Below are 23,622 nucleotides of genomic sequence, written 5' to 3'. Positions count from 1 at the left end.
GCAGACATTTTCAGAAGGGTGGTGGGATAAGGGGTTAAACCTACTGCTCAAAGCAGGGGAGAAATCAGACCCTTTAAGTTTTGAAGTTTTAAAGGAAAATTACCACCCCCAGATATAAGCCCCAGGAGAGGGAAGGGGGACAAAGGTTTGGGTTGACTGACCCCTCAGAAGAAGCTCTGCATATGAATTGGAAGAGCTGAGCACTAGGAGCAGCCCTTTAATGGAGTGTAGCAGAAGATAAGTGGGGCCATCTTGCTGCAAGGCACCTACTTAAGCTTATATCAACAGAACAGCAGTTACTGTTAAGACTACAAAGCACTGTTTTTTAATTCCACATAGGAAAGAGAAACAATAAGGGCAATGAACTGATCAGGCTTCAGTCTAGTTCTAAAACAATTTGGTAGAAGATGGTAGTATGATTCGGGTGTTGGTGGGGAGAGTTCTCAGATAATTTGGTGGGGAGCTGGAGTTTCAGAAGGAACTTAGTATATTTACAGCTAATAAGGTCAAACTGTGGAGGCAATGCTGTTAACACAGGGTAATGCTATAAAACCTAATCACTAAGCACATTTCCCAATTAAAACATCTAATTTTTGTTTAAAAGTGGTGGCCTTTCTTCTTCCCTCAGCATCAACATTATTTTTAGCTCAAAGGCTCTAACATATTCTTATAACCCTTACTGTCTATTGTTATAATAAATAAAGCACAAAGCCATTAAAACAAAGCAGCTGTGTGGCCTACAGCATAACAGTTTTTTCTCTATCCTTGGAGAGAATGCCAGCTCCTAAGTCCATTCTAGTAGACTGCATGAAGTAAATCACGTTCAGGAAATAACCAACTATTACTATGATAAAATCTTGTGCTGGAAAAAAATGCCTTCACTTCCAATTCTCTGAACATGCTTATTCCATACACCTGTCCCTTGGTACTTACTGTTCTTAACATCTGCAATACCTCATCTCCCTACAACCTATCTGGTAAGTCTTCCTCACCCCTACTGACTTTCAAACTCTACACTTCAGTTACATATTTATTATATCTTGATCTTCTTTCTTAATAATCTAGTGTGCTTGAGCCTCTTTGTAAGAAATATTAACTCTAATTAATAAAGCAATTAGGGTAAAACAAAATCTAAGATCTATTAGTAGAATCAACATATATCCAAGTGAAAACGGTTGCTTTTAAGAACTGAATTTTTAAATGAACAATTTGAATTTCATTCAACAACCATTTTAGAATACATACTATAAAAAAATTGGTCTGAAAATTTTATAAATTAACTATCATTTCACAGAAAATATCATTCCTGCTTCTTGCTCTGATTAGATATGATAGAGGCAATTTCAGTGCTTAAATATACTACTTGAATCTTTATATAAAATTAATTCTTTGAACTGATTTCAGCATATTTTCTAATTCTTTTTCTCATTAGATTTTGTCACTCCTTTTGAGTCTCATAATTCAAAGACTGAAAAACTGGGCATATCTCATGAATCTACAAGTTTAGTTAAAAATGCTTATACCATTTTTTTTTGTGCATAAAATGCAAAAATAAAAATGCTGGTAATCCAAAGTAATATGTAAACTTAGAACAGCACTTAATCATACTTTTTTTTTTCTGGTGGCTGGCCTGTACAGGGATCCAAACCCGTGATCTCAGTGTTCTAAGGCTACGCACTAACCAATTGGGCTAAGGGGCTAGGCCTGGTTTTCTTTTTTGTAACATCATTTTTGTATATTTAATGATGATGTTTTACTTTAGTATTATGGTTGGCCTATTATTGTTCACTTTAAGCCTCACTCTAAATTTTATAAATTTCAGTGACCATGAATAGTAGTCTACTGGTCACCACCTTTCAGTGTGGAGGACACACATCAGCGCAGTCAGAAAACTCCTAGGTTTTTCTCTTAGCAATTGGAACTTTCCGTGCAGTCTTGGCTTTGCCTCCTTCTCTAAACACTTCTTTTTTTTTTTTTTTGTCTTTTTCGTGACCGGCACTCAGCCAGTGAGCGCGCCGGCCATTCCTATATAGGATCCGAACCCGCGGCGGGAGTGTTGCCGCGCTCCCAGCGCCGCACTCTAAGGTGTCCTCAGTCTCTTACCTCCTATTCTATTTTCCAACATTCCTCCATCTTTCTGAATCAAAAACCCCATTTCGGGCTCTTCCAGGGTGATCTTCAGTTTTTATTTGTGGTCTCCCTATCTCCGGCCACCAGACGTTATCATGTATACACCATGTATACCATTTTCTAGCTTTCCTATTTCTTTCCCCTCATTATTATAAGAATCATTTATCATGTGCTAGGATACTCTTTCACCATGCCACTCACTAGCCAGGGCATTCTCCCTTTCTCCTTCTCTAGCAAAAACTTATCCATAGGTATGGAATCACTGATCCAATTTTAAAATGGTAAGATATAGCTAAAAATAATCACCAATTTCAAAATACTTGCTTTATGTCTCAAATCAGACACATCTGCCCATTTTCTATTCAAGAATTAAATAACATGCTGGACTAATTCTTGTGGTGCATTAAATCTTTTAGGGAAGTAGTAAGCACACTAGACTTACAACTTAATAAAATGACATCTCCTTAACTCTGCTGTATATACCCTAGCCCCCATCTCCCATCTGCATTGCCTCTGTCTTGTTAAGCCCTAATTATCCTCCCATCTGGACATTCTGAAGTTGTCTCAGAAATAGCGGTCTTACCTAGTCTCTCAATAGTCCCTGATTCATCATCCACACTTCTGCCTGAGTGATCGTTCTAAGGAAGCATCTTCATTCATCACTCTCCTACTCAAAACTCCTTTTCAGAGTCTCAGGATAAAGTCAGACTTCCTAGCATTTGGTATAATCCCCTCTTCATGCCCAATGCCTGATCTGGACTTCTGCCAGTGAGAGAGAGCCAGAGTCTTATCTCTCACTGTACCTTCCTGCACCACTGTACCTTCTTACACCACCGCACAGCGCTACTTCACACTATGCTGCAATGCCCTTCCTACTCTGGTCCATGTAAATGACATCTCTCTGCTTAAGGATCAATTCTTTTATAAAGTGTTTCCTAACACTATCTCAGAGATAACTTACTTCCTCCTTCCTTGTCCTTCCCTCCCCTACAATTTACCACAGGAACAGTGTTCTCTCACAATGTTTATAACACAATTTTTTCTTAGTTTTGTATATAGCTGTCTCCATCTCTAATATATAAATTTCAAGAGCAGGGCATCTTATTTCTGTATTCTAACATACAACACTTAATAAATGTTAAAAAAATAATGAAGGTACCATTTAAAACCAGCAAATTACTCCTCAGTTTTTGTAGCATCTCTTCTGAGCTTCAGATAAGCACTTCTAAAATACCAACTGGACATCTCCACACATATGTCCTGCAAGTACTTCAAGTTAAAAATGTCCACACCAAAACTCATTATTTTTCCTAGAAAGTTACTCCTTTATCTGAGTTTCCTAACTTTGACTAATGGCATCATGATCTACCCTTGATCCAAACTAAAAACTCACTTCCCTACCTCTGGTCTATCCCTCCTTCAGCCCACTCTTCATAGTCATTCGTTATCTTGATATAAATATCTCTATGACAATAGCATTCATTTATAATACACAAGCAAAGCCTGGCTTTCTATAAAAGGTCCAGACTCTGAGTTCCAAAGCAAAGCTGGTGAGACACCGTAGAGGGTAATAATAACTTAGGGTTAGGAGGTCCAATATGGGGGTATTAAAAAAAATAAATAAATAAAAATAAATAAATAAATAAATCTCTCTCTGATAACTCCACTTCCCTACTTAAATAATACACTCTATAGCTTATTCTGTTCAGAGGATAAATTAAAACAATTTGGCAAGAACGCTCATAATATGGCAACACCTACCTATCCAGCCTCATCTCTTGCAAATTTCTCCCATTGACCTTAACCTTAAGTTCTACAGAAATGTATAAAGAAATGTAGGTAGGTGGGCAATTGAAAGCCATTCCTAATAGAAATACAGATGTTTCTAGTTGCAAGAAGCAGGAAAAGAAAGCAAAATCCAATTGTTTTTTGTCACATCTAAAGGTGCTGCAGGGTAATGGTATATTAATCTATTTAAGTAACACACACACAAACACATCCACATGTATCAGGAGAATAGGTTAAATGGGTGGGTATCAAGAGCAATGGTAAGCTACATGTGGCATACAAGGGAGAGACACAATAAACCTGATTGATATAGGAAGTGCCTAGTACATAGCAGGTACTCCAAAAAAAATACTTTCTGATTGAATGATGCATGAATAGGACAGAAATGTTTAATCAGACCTCACTGTAAAATATCCTAAGATTATCCACTTCTCTGTACTCTTGGATAAGGAACATGAGCCTTCTTATCATGTGAGAGGGATCCTCCTCATTATCAATTAATAAACTGGTATTTTGGTTTACAAAGTAGTCTCTTCTCCATGGGTGGGAATAACCCTGAGTCAGTGAACAAAATGAACCTTGTGGATCTAAAATGCTGAAGACCTGTCCTCAGGCAATGGTAATTTCCCTGACAAAACACAAACGTGAAAGGTCTCACAGCTGCCAGCCAAGTCTCCCCCAGTGCCACTTCAGCTGCTGACAGGAATACCTACCATATCTCTGCCTTTGCAGATATGCTAAAACTCAATTCAAAGCTTACTGTCTGCAGTAAGAGTCTTTGAAACCCCTTCTTCCTTGCAACCTTTCTCTCATCTTTACTCCACCATATCAGTTGTCACATGATACTATAATTACCTGACTGCTTCCCTTTAGTCTTTGCATTCTCTGAAGTCTAGCATCAACTTTTTATGTGCTTTTTAAGTGTAGATTCACTGAGTGAATTTTTGATCCTGATCTGCAACATATCAAACTAACTCCATTACCTAAAAAGGTTTTTTAAAGACCTGAACTAAATTAATTTTCATTTATATTTATTTAAAAGAAAATAGCTATCACAATACATTTTAGAAGTAGAAACTTATTGCAAAGAAGATATATTTATTTGTTAAATATGGGAATTGTTATTAGGAAGTCTTTAAAAAGGAGTACCCTTAGAAATTCAACCCATTTTGTTTACCAGGCATGTACCCTGTGCCACTCAACCCAACCTAAGAATTAGTTTCCTCTGTAAAACAAGAATACTAACATCAACCTCTTAGAATTTCTGTAAGGATTAACAGACAAAATGTACTTACAGACAAGTCTAAGTGACAACAGTTACAGACATAGTATTTAATATAAGCAAATCTGCAGAAACACATAATAGCAATAAATTAATTTGTCTCATACCTCATTGGAAGCTTTCAGGGAAATGAGAAGCTTAATCTTACTACAGACCATATGAGGGTGCTTCAAAAAGTTAACAAAAAGATCTGTATTATCTTTCTTAATTCTATTTTTTCATAAACTTTTTGAAGTACCCTTGGATACTCTTCTCATAAAGTACAGAAAAGCTGGTTGGCTCACCCCAGGATAAAAGGGATGTAGGGAGAAGGTTAAATGTGACACCCATTTACCCTGGTTATCTTAGGCTGGAAAGTAAGTCTGTTAAAAACATGGAATCTGTCTAAAATTCTATAATTCCTCCTTGCAAAAATGCTATTGTCTCCAAAAGGATGTTGGCCAGAGGGGTGATGTTAGACATGGGAGCTCTAGCATGAATAATCTTGAAAACCTGTTAAATGGAGACTATAAGAAATATGACCACATTATCTTTCAAATGCTATTAGGGAATATGTAGCATAGCTATCTAAAATTCCTTTTACAGGACACAAAAGATGGGAAGACATTCCATATTCTTGGAGTGGAAGAATTAATGTGAGAATGTCCATACTATCCAAAGCAATCTACAGATTCAATCAATCACCATGAAAATATCAATGTCATTCTCCACAGAAATAGAAAAAAAAGAATCCTAACATTCATATGGAACAACAAAAGACCCCAAATAGCCAAAGCAATCCTGAGCAAAAAAAATAAAGTTGGAAGTATAACACTACCTGACTTCAAATTATACTATAAAGCTATAGTAACCAAAATAGCATGGTACTGGCAAAAAAACAGACACTTTGACCAACGGAACAGAATAGAGAACTCAAACTTTCAGCCAACTGATCTTTGACAAAGGCACCTAGAAAATACATTGGGGAAAAGAGTGCCTCTTCAATAAATGGTTCTGGGAAAACTGGACATCCATATACAGAAGAAAGAAACCAGATTCATACATCTCACCATATACCAAAATCAACTCAAAATGGATTAAAGACTTAAATATAAGACCTCAAACTATAAAACTACTAAAAGAAAACATAAGAGAAACACTTCAGGAAGTAGAACTGGGCAAGGCCTTTATAAATATGACACCAAACACATAGGCAACAAAAGGAAAAATAAACAAATGGCATTAAATCAAACTAAAAAGCTTCTGCACAGCAAAAGAAACAATTAACAAAGCAAAAAGACTATCTATAGAGAAGAAAATATTTGCAAACTATACATCTGACAATGGATTAATATCCAAAATATATATAAGGAACTCAAGCAACCTAACAGTAAAAAAACACAAATAACCCAATTAAGAAATGGGCAAAGGAGCTGAATAGGCATTTTTCAATGGAAGATATACAAATGGCCAACAGACACATGAAAAAATGCTCAACATCACTCAGCATCAGGGAAATGCAAATCAAAACCACTTTGAGATATCATCTCACCCCAGTTAGACTGGCTATGATAAAAAAGACAGAGAATAACAAATGCTGGCAAGGATACAGAGAAAGGGGAATACTCCTATACTGTTGGTGGGAGTGTATATTGGTGCAGCCATTATGGAAAATGGTATGGGGGTTCCTCAAACAACTACAGACAGAACTGCCAATCAATCCAGCAATACCACTGCTGGGAATATACCCAAAGGAATAGAAATCATCATGTTGAAGGGATACCTGCACTCCTATGTTTACTGCAGCTCTATTTACAGTAGCCAAAACTTGGAACCAATCTAAATGTCCATCATCAGACGACTGGATAAAGAAAATGTGGTATATTTAAATAATGGAATACTACTCTCCCATAAGAAAGAATGAAATAGTGCCATTTGCAGCAACATGGATAAACTTACAGAAAATTATGTTAAGTGAAATAAGCCCTATACAGAAAGAGAAATACTGCATGTCCTCAATCATAACTGGGAGATAAAAAATACACAAATAAATAAAAAAGAAAGAAAGAAAGAAAGATATAACAATCATAATAGTATGATCAACTTTCAAAAGGAGAGAACAGAACTGAGGTTACCAGTGGTGGGAAAGGGGGAGGGAGAGGGGGGATAAGGGAAGAACTGGTAAAGGGCCATGAATAACGACTACAATGTATAATCTTGAATATACTAATTATCCTGATTTGACTGTCACATACTGCACACAGATGTTGATATTCACCTCTGTACACCACAGATAGGTACAATCAACTATGTTTCATAATAAAAAAAAATTCCTCTTACGTTCTTCTGGTTTCATTTCAGTTATTTTTTGCAGCCAATTTTTCCATGTTTGGCAGTCACAAGGCTCATGTGCTTCACCAAGGCACTCCCTAAAGAAGAAAACATAGAAAGTGCAATTTAAAAATATTATTCATCAATATCAAGGTGAAAAAAATAGGTGGGAAGTACTCTTCCAATTTTAAAGTTGAAATCATTAAGGCATAGGGACTAAAGAGAGATGAAGCATTTCAACAGAGGAATTGAAAATTTAATTCCAATGTTTGATACCACTGGACTAGTTTTTTAAAATTTTAATCAGTACATTCACTTATACATTTCAAAAGTTCCAAACAGATTACCTAGTAATCTATAAATTACCTAACTTATACCTTAGTTTTGCATGCCTTAAAAGCTATAATAAATTTTATCAATTAGGTTTTATCTTCACTAATACTTTAAAAATTGTTGCTACTCAAGGTAGCAGAACTGCCTTTATTCAGAAGCTTGTAAGACACGCAGAAGAGCAGGCCCCACTAGACCCATAGATTAGAATCTGCATTTTGTCAAAATTACTATGACCCCTTCTTCATTTTATAGTTTGAGAAGCACTATTTTAAGTCACAGTTTTGCAGTTACTTTTACCTCTGAATCCCCAGCTAGGGCAACCTAATTTACTTTTACTGGAATTTGGCAAATTTTGATTTAAATAAGTAAAAACATCAATTTATCATTTGTAACTCAATTTTGTATTCTTTCTATAGCTCTATAAAAAGTCAAATACTGGTCTTTGTCTTGATGGAGGAGCAAAAAATAGAAGAGGTCTGGGGGAGAAGCAGCAAAAAAATGCAGCTACAATCAATGCCATCTCTAGCTGTGTATGGGGTAAAAAGCTGCCATTACAGTAGGTGCAGTTGCCTCCTACACTTCTGGCCCAGGGTAGGATTTCCCTGCTGGCTGGGCAATGTGCTATGGCAAAAGGGGAGCAGGAATTCCTTTATGTGGAGGTGATAAAGGAGGGAGGGACAGAGACAGTTATTTAAAGGAAAAAAGGGGGGAGACCAAAGAATTAAACAAGCGTTTCCCCACTAAAATGATGACACCAAAAAGTCAAACACTAAAAAGAGCTTAAAGCCTTTATGAATTGCTCATTTTGGGATGGCCAGTTAACTCAGTCAGTCAGAGTATAGCCTATAACACCGAAGTCATGGGTTCAGATCCCAGAACTGGCCAGCCATCAGAACAAAACAAAACAAACAAAATTCCTCATTTTAATTCAATATGACCCTATACTGTATATTACAAAGCTAATTATTCTAGTTAATAATATTATTTTGGGGAGAGAAATACTCAATCTGGAAGTGACATCATTATCATCATCATCAGTGTTATTTTAAATAAAGATCTTATTTGCAAAGGTTAAGTCTGTTAAGAAAGCACACCAAGTGACTCAGGCAGAGTCTTACAGAGTAAGAGGTAATATTTCACTATATTAAGAATGTACCAATTCTATTTCACACATCAAGAAAACAGAATATAACAAGTGTTGGTGAGGCTGTGCAAAAACTGGAAACCTTGTGTATTCCCAGTAGAAATGTAAATGCTGATGTAGCTGCTATGGAAAACAATTTGGTGGTTCCTCATAAAGTTAAACATAGAATTACAACATGATTCAGCAATTCCACTCCTCGGCATATACCTAAAAGAACTGAAAGCAAGGACTCAAACTTGTACACCAATGTTCATAGCAGTACTATTCGCAATAGCCAAAAGGTAGAAACAACCTGAGTGTCCATCAACAGATGACTGGATAAACAAATTGTGTTTTATATATATATACAGAGGAATATTATACAGCCATAAAAAGGAATGATATTCTTATACATGCTACAACATGGATGAATCTTGAAAACATTTTGTAAATAAAATAAGCCAGACATAAAAAGACAAATATTGTACGATTCTACTTAATTTAAAGATCTAGAACAGGCTAATTCGGAGAGACCAGAAAGTAGAATGGTGGTTACCAGCAGCTGGGGTAGGAGAGGAAGAGAAATTACTCCTTAATTCTTATAGACTTTCTGTCTGGTATCAAGAAAAAGTTCTGAAAATGGATAGGGGTGATGGTTGCATTGTGAATGCAATTAATGCCACTGAATTGCATACTTAAAAATGATTCAATGGTAAAAAAAAAAAAAAAAAATCTTGAAAAGATAATTTAGTTTTTTTACGTTCCTGACATCACCTAACCTGTCATCTGGGAAATCTTTTCCATAACTGTGGTTTTATAGAGCTCCTAGCAACTTAACAGTAACTTAAGAGACATTCAAAAAATACTGGGTTGATGAAAAATGGAAGTGGGTATATTAGATTCACTTTGGTGTATATTAAAATCAACTTTGTTTTCCAGAAATGTAAGGGATATCTGTGGTAATCATTAGTTTTAATTTGGCACACATGCTAGCATACACCAGAGTAAGAAATATGCCTACAAATCTAGGGAGAGGGTTTCCATATGGTGCTGGAGAATACATGTGGGAATGCAGAATCTACATTTTTCACAACTCGTTTAAAAAAAAAAAAGGCTTTTTGTCAATTATATGTTAAGAAAACTGGGGAAAAAAGTCTGGAGGTGCAAAATACCCTTTCAAGAGGCTACTTCAAAAAGTTTGTGGAAAAATAGAATCAAGAGGTTATCTTTCTATGAACTCTTTGAAATACCCTCGTATATCTGAAGTACCTAAAACAAACAAGTGAAGTCAATGAGCTAAAGTATTTCCATTAAGTTTAAGATATTTTTCCTTGGAGATTAAACAGCATATTTAACATTCTTTTCCTAGCAGAATAAATACTTATATATTGAGAATATATAATATTCAATACTTATATATTGAGAAAATATGTATATTTTCTGACAGAAAAAAGAAAATAATCATGGTGAAAAAAAGCCCAATGTTTTCAAATAGAGTCTGAAAAGAAAAAAAAAAAAAAAGCCACAGAAGGTTTTCTTTTCCATAATCTCACAGGAGGACACAGACCTGCTATTTTTCCCTGAGTGCCAGCCCAATCAGTAAGATTACTTCAGGGTTTTATAAGAAGTTGGCACAGTTTCTACTATTTTCCAATGCAATACTAAGAGTGGGTATAAAAAGGAGACACTTATAAAGAAAGAAGAAGCTATAGCAAGGACTATAAATCAGAAAGAGAGCTAGAGGTTGCCAGTTAATACTATGAAATATATATGAAAACTCAGGCATCTGGGAAAATATGTCTGAACTTCTCCAAAGTATAGTAATAATAATGCTACGAGATACAATAGATGACTGATAACCTGGATTGTCAATGTAGAGAAGAGACGTTATTATGAGAAAAGTAATAGAGAGAAGAATGTGCTATGGATACTAGAAAGCTAAATTTCTGTAGAAAGTTTTAACCAATAATGGGTGACAAGTATTCTAAAGGACCTGGTACTTGTTGCAACTTCATCTCGCTGGTCAAGATGGCAGAATAGATGGTCCCCAGCGTCGCTCTCTCCCACAAATCAACTAATTTACAACTACTAAAAAGGAATGACAGCCAAGCTGGGGCTGCTAGAGCTCAGGGGAAGAGGAGGTGAGATCTACAGAGTTCATAAAGGCAGGAGAAGCCACAATGAGAGAAAGAAGAAACTGTTTTCACCATTTTGAGCCCCAGCTGCTTCAAGGCTGGCCCTGGTGAGCAAGAACTGGCAAAAACCACTGCTGTGCCCTTCATATGAAGTTACTTGGAGGTGGCAGGGGAGAAGAGAGTCTTGGTGGCCCCCAGGCCAGCAAGAGCACTAACAGGGTTCCCATTGCCCTGCACAGAAGTGAGGAGCCACAGACAACTGAAAAAAGGAGCCACTCAGAGGCCGGTGAGTCATAGCAAGGGACCGGTGCATGGCCTGTCCCATTGGAAGTGTTTGGAGTGCAGGCAGTGGGGGAGATGGGTCACTGGGGGAACACTGGGGCACAGGATGGACAGCTGATCTGCCCTCCACTCAGCACACGCTCAGTCAGTGGAGACTGGTCAGGAATATAGAACTGCTGGGGGTGCAGTTTGCTGAAAAGACTCAGGCCCAGACTAGAGTTTCCACAAAATCCAGGTGTATCAGACATCACAAGACCTGGAAGATCTTACAAGATCAACAATTAAAACCTGAGCTGCACAAAAAGCCTTCCCTATCAGCAACAAATCAGCAATTTAGCTCAATCACAAGGCTCAGGTGCTGGTTCCCTAAGGAAGTTTCCCCATTTAAGAAGTAACCAAAGGACAGCAAATTAGTTCCAGTGTAGAGTTTAAGTGGTGGGAATAGCGAATAATCTAACACAGAACTGAAAGAAAAAACAAAATACCCACAGATCAGAGACAAAGTTTGATATTAACCAGTAAAGGTCTACCACCACCAAAGAACACCTATAAACCCTACGAGCAACAGAAGCCCCCTGAGCCATGGGCCTCAGCCACTTCCCGCCCCCCAACTGCTCCCAGCCCAGCCATGACCACCGAGCTGCCAGAGGACGTGCCCCAGGCTCCCCAGCTGGGGTGGTGGGGGACAGATTGCTTCAGCCACATGCTGCCTGACATCTCCATCTAGCCCAGAGATCACTGAGCTGCCACCAGAAGCCCCCTGGTCTCCCCTCCTGGAATGAGGATGTCACAGGCCTCCATCATGCTGCCCTTCCTTCATCCTCCTCCCACTTTATTCCCCTCCCCTCTCCCCTTCCTACCCAACTGCTCTGCAACAACAATTTAGAATGTAAAAAAAAGTAATATTAATAATGTTTTTTTTTAAAAACTGAATCTCAAAATATCACTAAAACAAGTGTATGGGGAGAAGAATATTGGCACATAGCCAACTGAATCTTAGCTAGAGATACCAATAGAGTGGGTTTATTCAGGGAAAAAAAGTGCCCTGGTAAGAGATTATAAGAAACAAAAAGGGGGGGGGGTTGTCTAATCTAAAGTCCTCAACCTTGTCCAAATATGATCGGATGGCTAACCTAATATCAACAGATCAAAGAACAGCTCCTTCCTTGAAAACATGTCAATACGCACACTGTTGGCAGGAATATACAGTGGCTCCAAAGAGTTCTGGAAAAAGAAAAATCTACTAAAGTTTCAAATGTCATTACTTGAAAGAAGGAATTTGTATCAAGAAGTTGGCCAACTTCAGTTCAATGCCATTTTAGAACTGTATTAAAAACCAATCTTGAGTGCATTAAGTAGAAATCATTGTGATACTCCCTCTCAGCTAACATTTTTGAGTATACCAGGCAATGTTCTAAATACTTGACATATACTGACTCATATAATCCTCATAACAACTCTTTGAGATTGGTACTGTTTATCCCATCTTACATGCACAGAGAGGTTCAGTAACCTGCCAAAGTTCACACAGGTAGCAAGTGGATGATCTAAAATTTAAAGCTAAATAGTTGGGCTCTGGAATTAGCACTCTTTATGTTGACTACATCAGATAAGAAGAATTCTATTTTATTACCAAATTATTATAAAAGATAATGCTTGTTTATCACCAAGCCACACAGCTGATTAGTGGCAGAACTAAGTCTCAAATGCATGTCCTCTGTCCCCAGATCAATATCAATCTTTGCTCTACTGAAAACTGATAAACTGAACTCCAAAGCAGTATGTATTTTGTGGGGTACCCTACTTTGTATAACATAATATTTAAATAAGGTCTTGTGGTGCCACTCTGTCAAATAAATAGCATCATGTTTTTATTTCTGGGCCTCAGAAGAGCTGGGAAACATTTTGCTAGTTGGCAAGACTCTGAAACTTTAATAGCTTGACACTGCCCATCCGGAAAAACCTTTTTTCCATTAGAGTCTGAGGGTGATTTTGTAAGAGAAGACAAGATGCAACTATTAAGATCCACAAATAAGGACAACTTCATCTATTTTGCTCAGAGGACTCTTGCAGAGTCCCTTTGCCTGTGAAGTCTATGGAGAGGGAGATGAAGCATGAAACTATTGCTTTAACTCCATTAAGATACATGATCCTAACAAGGAAGTAGGTGTTGTCAAAATCATTATCATGAGTATTGAAAAACGGAATGCGTTGATGACAACTTTAATGCAATGACATTCACTTTCAGAGTTTTCCCTAAATACCTGACAAGTCGGCACGTTGTACTCTGATTCACTGGAAACTTAAGTAGACTAGACACCTGATACTGTAGTTTCTCAACCTGTGCATCATTATGATTCAAACCTTTCTATCAGGGGTTTAAATTTGTTTCTTGGAGGTGGTGACACTATTTTAAAGGCGTCTTTGCATAGTTCCAGTAAATAAACGTTCCACAGCTGAGTGATATATTAAAAACCCCACCAGATTACTATTTAGAATATTCCTGCTAGTCAATTTCAGTGAATAACTCTAAAATATGTTTGACTGTCTATGGCTTTAGAAGAAGAATTCCATGTTAAGTTTCTCAGTTTCCACTGGAAATACTGGTGATTAAGAGACCAGAGGACATTGTGACATAAGACAGAAAATGCCCACTATACCAGGTTAAATTTGAGCTCTTCTCTTACAAATCAGGGTTTGGTGGTCAAGAAGTATTTCTGACAATAATTTGTTAAAGAGTTGTCTCAGAGAAGACAGACTTTGTGTCAATTCAAAGGACAGAGAAGTTACATAGTAGCATACTCTATTTAACACAAAGAAAAATGGGGAAAGGTCACTGGCTCAAGTCAAAGTCCATCCAGGTTTTGAAAACTGTCTGGACATAACTTTGTGCAGATCAGACAATTATGAATCAATTATAAAGGCTAGGCGGAGAAAGCACCCTCGATTCAGTCACAAAGGGCACGGAACTTGGTGAACAAGTTACAACAGAAAGGGTTATCATGTGGTAGGAAGGGAAATGCCCACTATCACCTTCTTTCCCAACAATGAATACACTGTCATAACCAGGCAGACATCTCCTGGGCAAGGCTCAACTGATTCTGTCACATGTAGTTCTTAAAAAGAAGAAACAGTTATTGTCATTTGTTGCAGTTTTTATAATCTTTAGAGAATTATTTCTGAACATTTTGGGGAAAGAAAGAAGCAAAACCAAAATCACATGCCTTTATTTTGTAAAGATTTCTCTTACAAAGCTTCCTTTTGCATGAGCAGATTTTGCTTTTCATGGAAATAAGGGATTAGGGCACTAGAAAACGTGACCATTTCCACTTAGAATTTCTGATTATGGTCTTATACTATATGAGTAAAAATAAGAAGGTAAGAATGTAAAAACAGGGATTGTAAATTAATGCCAGAAGGTGAAGTAGAAAAATCCTAGGATTTCTACACACAGACCCCCCCCACCACACACCCTTCACAATCCTATAGCTTAGCGAATATCAAAACTGAAAGGCAAGATTAAGTGGAAGAACAAATCTGAGTTTGCCCCTCATTAAAACCTACTTTTATTTCATTTAAGTCATCTTCTTCCCTTCCCCTAAGGTGCTATGTCCAGAAAATGATGATTCTATTTGCTACTACTACCCTTATAAATAGGAGAAAGTAAATAATTACTAAATGTGATCTTAGTACATATGGCCATTCAGATTCCTTGAACTGAAATAAAATTCAAAGTAGGGCCTGTGATCTTGACATATAGTCTCCAATGGATCTTGAGAATAACCAGCCTGATGAAGTATGAGAAGGAGTAGGCTGATATATTTCTCTAAAGGTTGGTCTAAAAATTTACAGTTTATAGCATCATCTTATAGATGTATATACACATACAGTTTTTAGAGTCGGACCTATACTGGTAGGTTTTCCATTAATTCCTTATCTTCAGTCAAATCAAACTTATTACTTGTAGCATACAAAGAGAATGGGGAAGAATACAAGAAAATAAAAGCTAAACTACAGCGAAAACTAGTAAAAGCTACACCACAGAAACCACAGAGCTTAAGAAGACAATGCCAGTCACAGGTTTTATTTTCCTTTCAAAACCTTATTTTACTTTAATCTCAGCAAATGCTGTCTTTTTATTTTACCTTCTAGATATTTTACTAATTTATGTTTTTCTTCTGTGTAGCCTTTCCAGTCAATCCTCTAAATCAGCCTTTCTCAATTAGCGTTCCTCAACGGAACCAGAGAACTCAGAAAATGATTTATGCAATAATTTTTCTCAATTTTCGCAAGGATTGTATATGTAAGAAAATAGCCTAAGTGATTCATTTTCAGGAATAGCTTAACAAAAGTTGTTTAACTGGCTCAATCCATTCCCAGAGAGTCCCTGATCCCAGAGAGTACCTGAACAAACAGAGCTCAGAAACAGGATGTTACTCTTGAGAAATAACTTCTCAAGATGGTGGCTAGTCGCCAGCCCTTTGTTCTTTTTATTTCCTGGTTCCTCTCCCTTCTCAGGACTTTTGGCAGGCCTTTTTTACGGGCTTGTCCTGAGCTGTCAAAGGAATGCCTTATAAGGAAATACTAAAACTTAGGTGATGTCCAGGAAGATTGTACATCCGATAGTACTCAGCCAGTGAGGAACTCAGGGAGGGACTTGCACACTAGGGAATAAATTCCTTGCTGTAACTGTTTCAGGTGTGCCTGCCCATCAGATACCTGACCTTGCAAGACCACTACCAAAGTCTCGCTCCACTGTACCTCATGTCTCCATGTCCATTCTTTGGCATTGGACAGGTGAGGGTATTTCTCACATATATAATTATAGGTTGTGCATCCCTAATCTAAAAATCAGAAATCTGAAATGCTCCAAAATCCAAAACTTTTTGAGTACCAACATGATGGTCAAAGGAAATGCTCATTGGAGTATTTTGGATTTCTGGATTAGGAATGCTCAGCTGATATGCATTCTGCAAATATCCCCGAATCTGAAAAAATCCCAAACACTTCTGATCCCAAGCATTTCAGATAAAGGATATTAAACCTACAGTACCATTCTAGATGCAGAGCATGCATAAAACGAATGCCTTAGGGCACTCGAGTTTAATTTTCTTAAGAAACCCCACACTGACTCAGAAGAAAAAGCTCCTTTATTATTTTAATATTCCTACTTTAGAATAAAGTATATTCATATTCATCTAAATACCATTTATTTGCTAACAGTTAAGCTCATTAACTTCTTTCTCATTCCTGCAGCCAGAGCCTTATCTTTCATGGTATAGTATTGAGTAGGAGTTGGGAACCTACTGTGTTCTAATCAAACTTTACTTTCAGAAATAGACATGCACAGTAGTTTGCTGATCCCTAACCAAGAGTTTGGTGCTATATATAGATTGGCAACTAAAATATTTTTAGCTAATGATGATGATGAGGATAAGAAATAAACTTGTCAGGGTAGGGATAGTTCTATGACTACGTCTTTTTACTATTTAGCAGTGCCATAGACTTTGGTTTCTGATAAGTATAAAAGTAATCTGAGAATCTTATATCTATCTAAAGTATATCCATGTATAGGTGATAATTCTGGAAATCAGCAAAAAAGCAGAATACTTTTTTTCTGATCATTTAATAACTAAAACAAAGCAATTAATTGAATGTACTCCGAATAAAGTAGACTGCTGATGGCTGACAAACATATAGTCAAACAAGTATGCAGTTACATATCCTTTCCATACTGAGTTCATACTTATTGAGTACTTATCAGACACTAGAAACTAAACGAAACAAGACTCAAAAAGCCTGTAGTCATTGGTTCCTAATTAGAATCGTGCATTAGAATCACTTGGGAATTTTTTTTTTTTTTTTTTTTTTTGAGTCTCACTGAAAAACTTACTTAATCAAAATCTCACTTGTTGGAGTCCGGGATAAAAATTTGGAAAGGATTCCTTAGAAATCCTGGGCACCCCTGGTTAAGAATCACTGTCAGAGCTTGTATTACAAGAAGATAAACTCTAAACATTTTCTAATCTAAGGTCAGCAATCTGGTATTAGAGTTTATATGCATGGGCTATGAAATCAAACAGAGCTGGGCTCTAATCCCTTTTCTGCCACTTCCTAGCTGCATTCCTCTGTGCCTGAATTTCCTTATCTGTAAGATGGACATATAACAGCAGTCAACTCACAGCATTGTTGGGAGAATTCAATATTTAAAACATACTGGCATAGTGTCTGGCACAGATCAAGCACATGATCTGTGCTAAATATGAACTATTACAACTTATTACACATTTTTAAAATTAATAATAATATCAAGTACACTACAATTTAAAGGCCTGATTCAAGGTACAAAGTCTCTTTAAAACTGTTAGAAAGGTGATTAGTTTGATCCCAATTTGTCTTATACTAACCAGCAGAAGAGGTGTCCTTTTCCACAATCTACAGCAGGAGCTCTCAGCAATGGGAAGCTGAGTGTATCAGATCCAGATGTATTTGACCCTTGTTTTGTTAGTCTGACTGCTCTTTCACAGGCTGGAGTAGGACACCATTTAATGGCAGGATTATTTTCAACAAAGGCCTGTTTAAACAGCAATAACAAAACACAAAAGAATATATTTTAACTCTAAATTCTAATATAGAGTGTACTTCTATGGTAATTTACTTTAAAAGCTAAAAAAGAGTGAAATAAATATTATACAAGGAGTTGTCAGTCTGCAGAAATACTTAAAACAGTAAGGGAAGTACTCAAAAAAATAAGAAAGAAAAAAGTGGCAATTATTAACAACACGATTTTTAAAATTTATGTTCTCTTAATCTAAAAACTAGGTAAATAATGATAAAGTAAAGATGCAATTACTCATACAGAAAATATGTAATTTAAAAATGTTTTCTCATACAATGTGCCACTATTCTGATGAAATATAAGTAGAGTCTTGTATATAATTATTGGTTGTATTAGAAGAGTAAATTTCTAAACAGCACCCTAATACAAATCATTATGATGCTTTCAGTGTTAAAGAAGTAGTAGGACTTCTTTAAAAGTCCATATATTTGAGTTTAGACTAAGAAAAATCTGCACAAGGCAGTTAAAATGTAACTTTTAAATCACTCAAAAAAGAAAGTAACTTGCATATATGCTTCCAAGTAACTCCTGGATGAAAATATAGAAAAAAATGAAATAAACATTATAATTTATCATAAAACTATTATTTATGTTAAGAAAAATCAGAAATTTCCAAGTTAGGAATCTTTATTTCTAAATACTTATATTTAGGAGTATAATATATTGCCGCCACAAGAAGTACTCCCCACCCCAGGCTCCTGAGCTGTGGTGGGGGTGGCTGAGAACCTCAGCCACACTCCCCAACATTAGCATCCAGCCTGGCAACAACCGAGCTGCCACCAGAAATCCCCAGGTTCCCAACCTGGAGTGGGGCGGGGGTGATCTGGGGTCTCAGCCATGTCCACCTGCCCTCCACAACCAGGCCAGCCCCATCCTCCCACCCCCACCTTCAGCCACCGCCTTCCCACAACATCTTAGAATGTAAAAATAAATAAATTTTTAAAAAGACAAAAAAAGTAGTATGAAATATAATGTCTTTTGTAAAACCTAAAGTAGGTACTATCTACTTTGAACATTATCTTGATCAATCGGTTATAAAAGTGCAACAGGCAAATTAGCAAACAGTTCTGAGCAATAGTTTTATTTTTTTGGTAAACTACTAAATTAGCCTTTCGCTCTTATAAAATAATGCTTTAGCTTAAAACTTTAATTAATGCCACCACTCCTTTATGAAAGTTTTCTGAGAAACAAAAGTTAGAGCCCATTATTTTATGAATTCTAAAAAATAAAAAAGGTGCTGGCCAGTTAGCTCAGTTGGTTAGGGTGCATATATAACACCAAGGTCAAGGTCCCATGAAGTTCAGCCACCCCCCCCAAAAAAACCCCAAAAAGAATTAAAGAACATCTGATATATAGGCTTAATAAAATTAAAATTATGGAAATCAGACAGATAATTGACAGCAAACCTTAATATCAAACTGTAGGTATCGTTTGTCCATCTCCTTAGAAACTACACTTTCTATGATATCCACAGGCACAAGTTGGAAGCAATCATATGCAGGGCAGAAAATGTTGTGAGCTTCACCTTCTTGAATTTTCAGATTCAAAAACCTATTAAAACGAATAATTGACAGAAAAGAGGCAAGGATATAAGTTATTTGTATATTCTAAGAATTTTTTCCTTATGCTGAATTTTCTGTTAGAGTATAATTAAAATGACACCCACAACGTGTGGAATATCAATTGTAATACTTATTATCTGCCCAGCCATTCATTTGATACATACACAGATATATAGAGACATATATACAGTATATTGTATGCTTTATATATTTTTACATTTTTATTTTGCTTTATCCTCTCTAAAACTTTGAAGCATACTTTTAGTTAAAAATTCAGAAGTGAGTGGCTTAGAAAGATTATATTCAATTTTCAATATTCTACACCTTTAAATAAAAGGGAGCAATGGCACAGAAATTAACCATAGATACTTCAAGATATCTCGTGGTGGCACTGGAATATATACCATGCCTTTTTGAAGACAATGTTTTCTCTTTATATTTCATTTAGATGAGGATTAAAATGTGTTTTATGTCCCTCTCTAGGCACACTAGATGAGATAGTAAGGAAAGAGCATCCCATAAAGTGGCAGGAGAACAGCCCATGGTGAATTAAGTGGTTAAGAGCAGGATTTTGAGTTAGAAAATTCCAGGTTATCACCAATAAGCTATATAATCTTAAGAAATTTACTTAACTGTTCTGAGCCTCAGTTTTACCATATTTAAAATGGAGATAATACTCATAATATGCACTTTCCAGGGTTATTATACAGATTATATAATATAAAGGGTCTTCAAAAAGTTCATGGAAGGATTCACATTATCTTTTAATTCTACTTTTCCATGAACTTTTTGTAGTACCCTCATATGTGTAAAATATCTACATGGTGTCTTGCATAGAATAAGAATTCATAAACTGTAGCAAGGATTATTATCATTATTACTATCTAATATTGCCTGTGGAAAAGCAAGACACAAATTTTTGAAGTATAGATTTAACACTTAAACCTAGAGAAAATAAATAGAAAGTCTGGCAATTAAATCACAACTTTTTAGTCATCACCATCAATGGTTTGATTATTCCATTGCCTGTAAAACCCTTATCCTTTAGTTCTCTTAGTCTCTTAATTCCATTACACTTAGACCTGCTCCCTTTACTCCAAATCCTCCTTCCTCCATATCCTCAATCATGGCACTTCATAGAAAACAGAATCCCCATTGGGCAGCCCTCTTTCTCTGTTTTTAAAAAAACTGAAACATAATCGTGGGTACTGTGTTGAATATCAATACCTGTGTGTAATACGTGATGCTCAAATCAGGATAATTAGTATATTCAACATTATACAACGTAATCATTTTTTGTGGCCCTTTAAGCCCTCTCTCAAAGTCCTCTCTACCACACTCCAAACCTAGTGGTATCTTTAGTTATTTTTGCTTTCTTCCCACCCAATTCACTGAAAGAGGGCTTCCTCTTTTACTCCCAGGCTAATCCTCAAATCCTCTGGCCAGCTCTGGGAATCACACCATCCATTAGCCTATCCTTTCTCTCTCTCACACTCTAATGGCTCTTACTTGGGCACAATAAACATGCTCAAGTTTTTCCCACCCTGAAAACCCTTTCTAACCAAATGACTCTTTTACTAAATGACCCTCTTTAGTTCCACTTTTCTTTCCTTTCACATCAAAGTTTCTTGACAAAATAGTTTATGATAATTTATCATTCCTTCCTCAAGTCCATCCCATTCACTTCTCAACTTGTAGCACTGTGGCTTCTATCTCTTCTTCATTCAATGGCTGGCTCTGTTGAGCCACAATGACTACTCATTAGCACAATTTATTCAAGACTTTTCAGTTTTTATCTTCCCTGACCTCTCTGGAGCATCAGACACTGCTGAACAGTTCTTTCTTTCAAATTTTCTCTGGCTTCCAGGAATTAATTTTTTTCTTGGCATTTTTATTTCTGGTAGTTCTTTGTCCATTTTTCTACTACTGCCTTTTTCACTCTTGAATTCCTCATACCGAGTTTACACCTAAAATTCTTCCCTTCCCATTCCATAAATCTCCTTGGGTGATCTAAAAACCCCTAACTTAAACTATACGCTCTGAAATTTAAAGCCCAGATCTCCCTCTTTAGCTATATATCTTGATTATACACAGGGTATTCTCACTTATATGTTCCATAGGCAATTTAAATTCAACATGTTTAAAATATTCCATTCTACTTTAAATATGATTTAAAAACCACACTGTTTCCACAAAACTCTGATACATCCAAGAGAAGGGCTTTCAGCACCTCAGTTCCCAGTTACATTTTTTTTTGTATGACTCTGGATGTCCGGCAAAACATTTTGGAAGAAGTAAGGATGGATGAGGCACTCTTGAAATGCTGTAGAGTAGTAGTTCTCAAAATATGATCTGTAGAGCTGTGGGGGTTTCTGACACCTATCAGGGGGGTTATGCAATTAAAACTATTTTCCTAATGGTATGAAGACTATTTGCTTTATGGTTAAAACTGCTTGGTGTCTTAGCACAAATCATAGCAGTGGGCACTAAAACAGGACTAGTATTAGTCTCTGCATTCATCACTGCCCCACACTTGCAGTTAAAAAAAAAAAAGTTTTGTTTAAAAACGTTCTTGATGGAGTACTAAGAATGATTAATTTTGTTAAATCTTGACCCTTCAGCATACATCTTTTGGGTATTGTGTGCATAGAAATGGGAAGTAAGCATAATTAACTTCTGCTGCATACCAAAACATGATTGTTGTCTCAAGGAAAAGCTCTTAGGGGATTGTTCAAAGTTGCTAACAGACAAACCTGCTTTTTTCATTAAACACTATTTTCACTTAAAAAAATGACTACAATGATTATTCAGATACGGGTATGTGGCAGACATTATTTTCAAATGAATTAAATGAGCCTGTCGTTTCAACAACAACAACAAAAAACCCTGACAGTATTTGTTGTCAATAAAAAAATTAAAGCCTTTAAGTAAAAATTAGAATTTTGAAAAACTTTTATCTGTTATCAAGACCTTAACAGCTTCCCAATACACAGAGACTTTTCTGATGAGACTGGTGGTGAGATTAACTAATGTGATTTTTCACTATATTTACCTGTAGGGAAATATGTCAACATTGGAAGATCTGCAGAACTCAGGGAACCAATATTTCCCAAATTATCAGTGAATGATATTATAAAACCATATATGGGTAAAAGATCTATTCAAAGTGCTAGACCAATGTTTTTTAATGTAATAGAATACAAAAAGTCCATCGATATTTCAGATTATATACTGCAACTAGCCATTAAAAAACTATCAATTGTTGAGTACTGATGTGTATCAGAGTATCCACAATTATCTGAACAGGCTATTAATATATTTCCCTCATTTCCATCTACACATTTTGTGAGGCCAGATTTTCTTTATATATGTCAACCAAAACAATATTGTTTAACAGACTGAATGCAGAAGCTGACATGAAAATACAACTGTCTTCCACTAAGCTAGATATTAAACAGATTTGAGAAAATATAAAACAATAGCACTCTTGTCACTAAATTTTTTTTTGATATAGTTATTGTTCACAGTAAATGTTACTATGTTAAGATATAATGGGTTTATTACTTTTAATGAATACTAAATTTTTTTCAGTGTTAATTTTTAATATAGTACATATGGATACGTATAACCCATACAAATAAAAGTTCTTTAAAGTCCTCAACAATTTATAAGAGTGTAAAGGGGTCTTAGTCTAAAAGTTACAGAATTGCTAACAGGAATCTCTTCTTTTTAGCTTTGCCTGGAAAGCTGGATACAGTTTATTTTAATACTTATAGTCCCTGCCAAAGAGCACAGTTTGCTTAGACATAGTTACTATATTATGATGTTTTGAATTTTATGTATTCTAACACATCAGAGCATATTAAATTATCTCTGGGGAATTAAAAGGCAGAACTGAGAAGATCTCACTGAAGATAGAATCAGTTCTCTGATAGCCATGTTATTAATTCACATCAAGATACAATTTTATACTTAATTTATGAGCAGAACATGGAGTTGATGAATGTCAAAAAAAGATATAAATCTGGGGTAAACTTCACCTACATATTTTATCTTCT

General features: G+C 36.1%; 1 protein-coding gene across 4 annotated transcripts in view; it reads right to left on the bottom strand.

Annotated features, from left to right (window-relative positions):
• The window catches only part of ANKIB1 (ankyrin repeat and IBR domain containing 1), a 160,535-nt gene that overhangs the window by 21,415 nt on the left and 115,498 nt on the right, over positions 1 to 23,622 (bottom strand). For 3 of the 4 annotated variants that reach the window (XM_063100255.1, XM_063100254.1, XM_063100256.1), the window contains exons 8-10: positions 19,409 to 19,553; positions 17,791 to 17,957; positions 7,520 to 7,608 (exon numbers count right to left, since the gene is read on the bottom strand). In XM_063100255.1, coding sequence (XP_062956325.1) covers positions 7,520 to 7,608; positions 17,791 to 17,957; positions 19,409 to 19,553 — 401 coding nt within the window. The remainder of the gene's footprint in view (positions 1 to 7,519; positions 7,609 to 17,790; positions 17,958 to 19,408; positions 19,554 to 23,622) is intronic. The other variant, XM_063100257.1, reaches the window with a different exon arrangement.

Source organism: Cynocephalus volans, chromosome 6, assembly GCF_027409185.1.
Source record: "Cynocephalus volans isolate mCynVol1 chromosome 6, mCynVol1.pri, whole genome shotgun sequence".
Lineage (NCBI taxonomy): Eukaryota > Metazoa > Chordata > Mammalia > Dermoptera > Cynocephalidae > Cynocephalus > Cynocephalus volans.
This window is presented reverse-complemented; position numbering and strand designations above follow the sequence as displayed.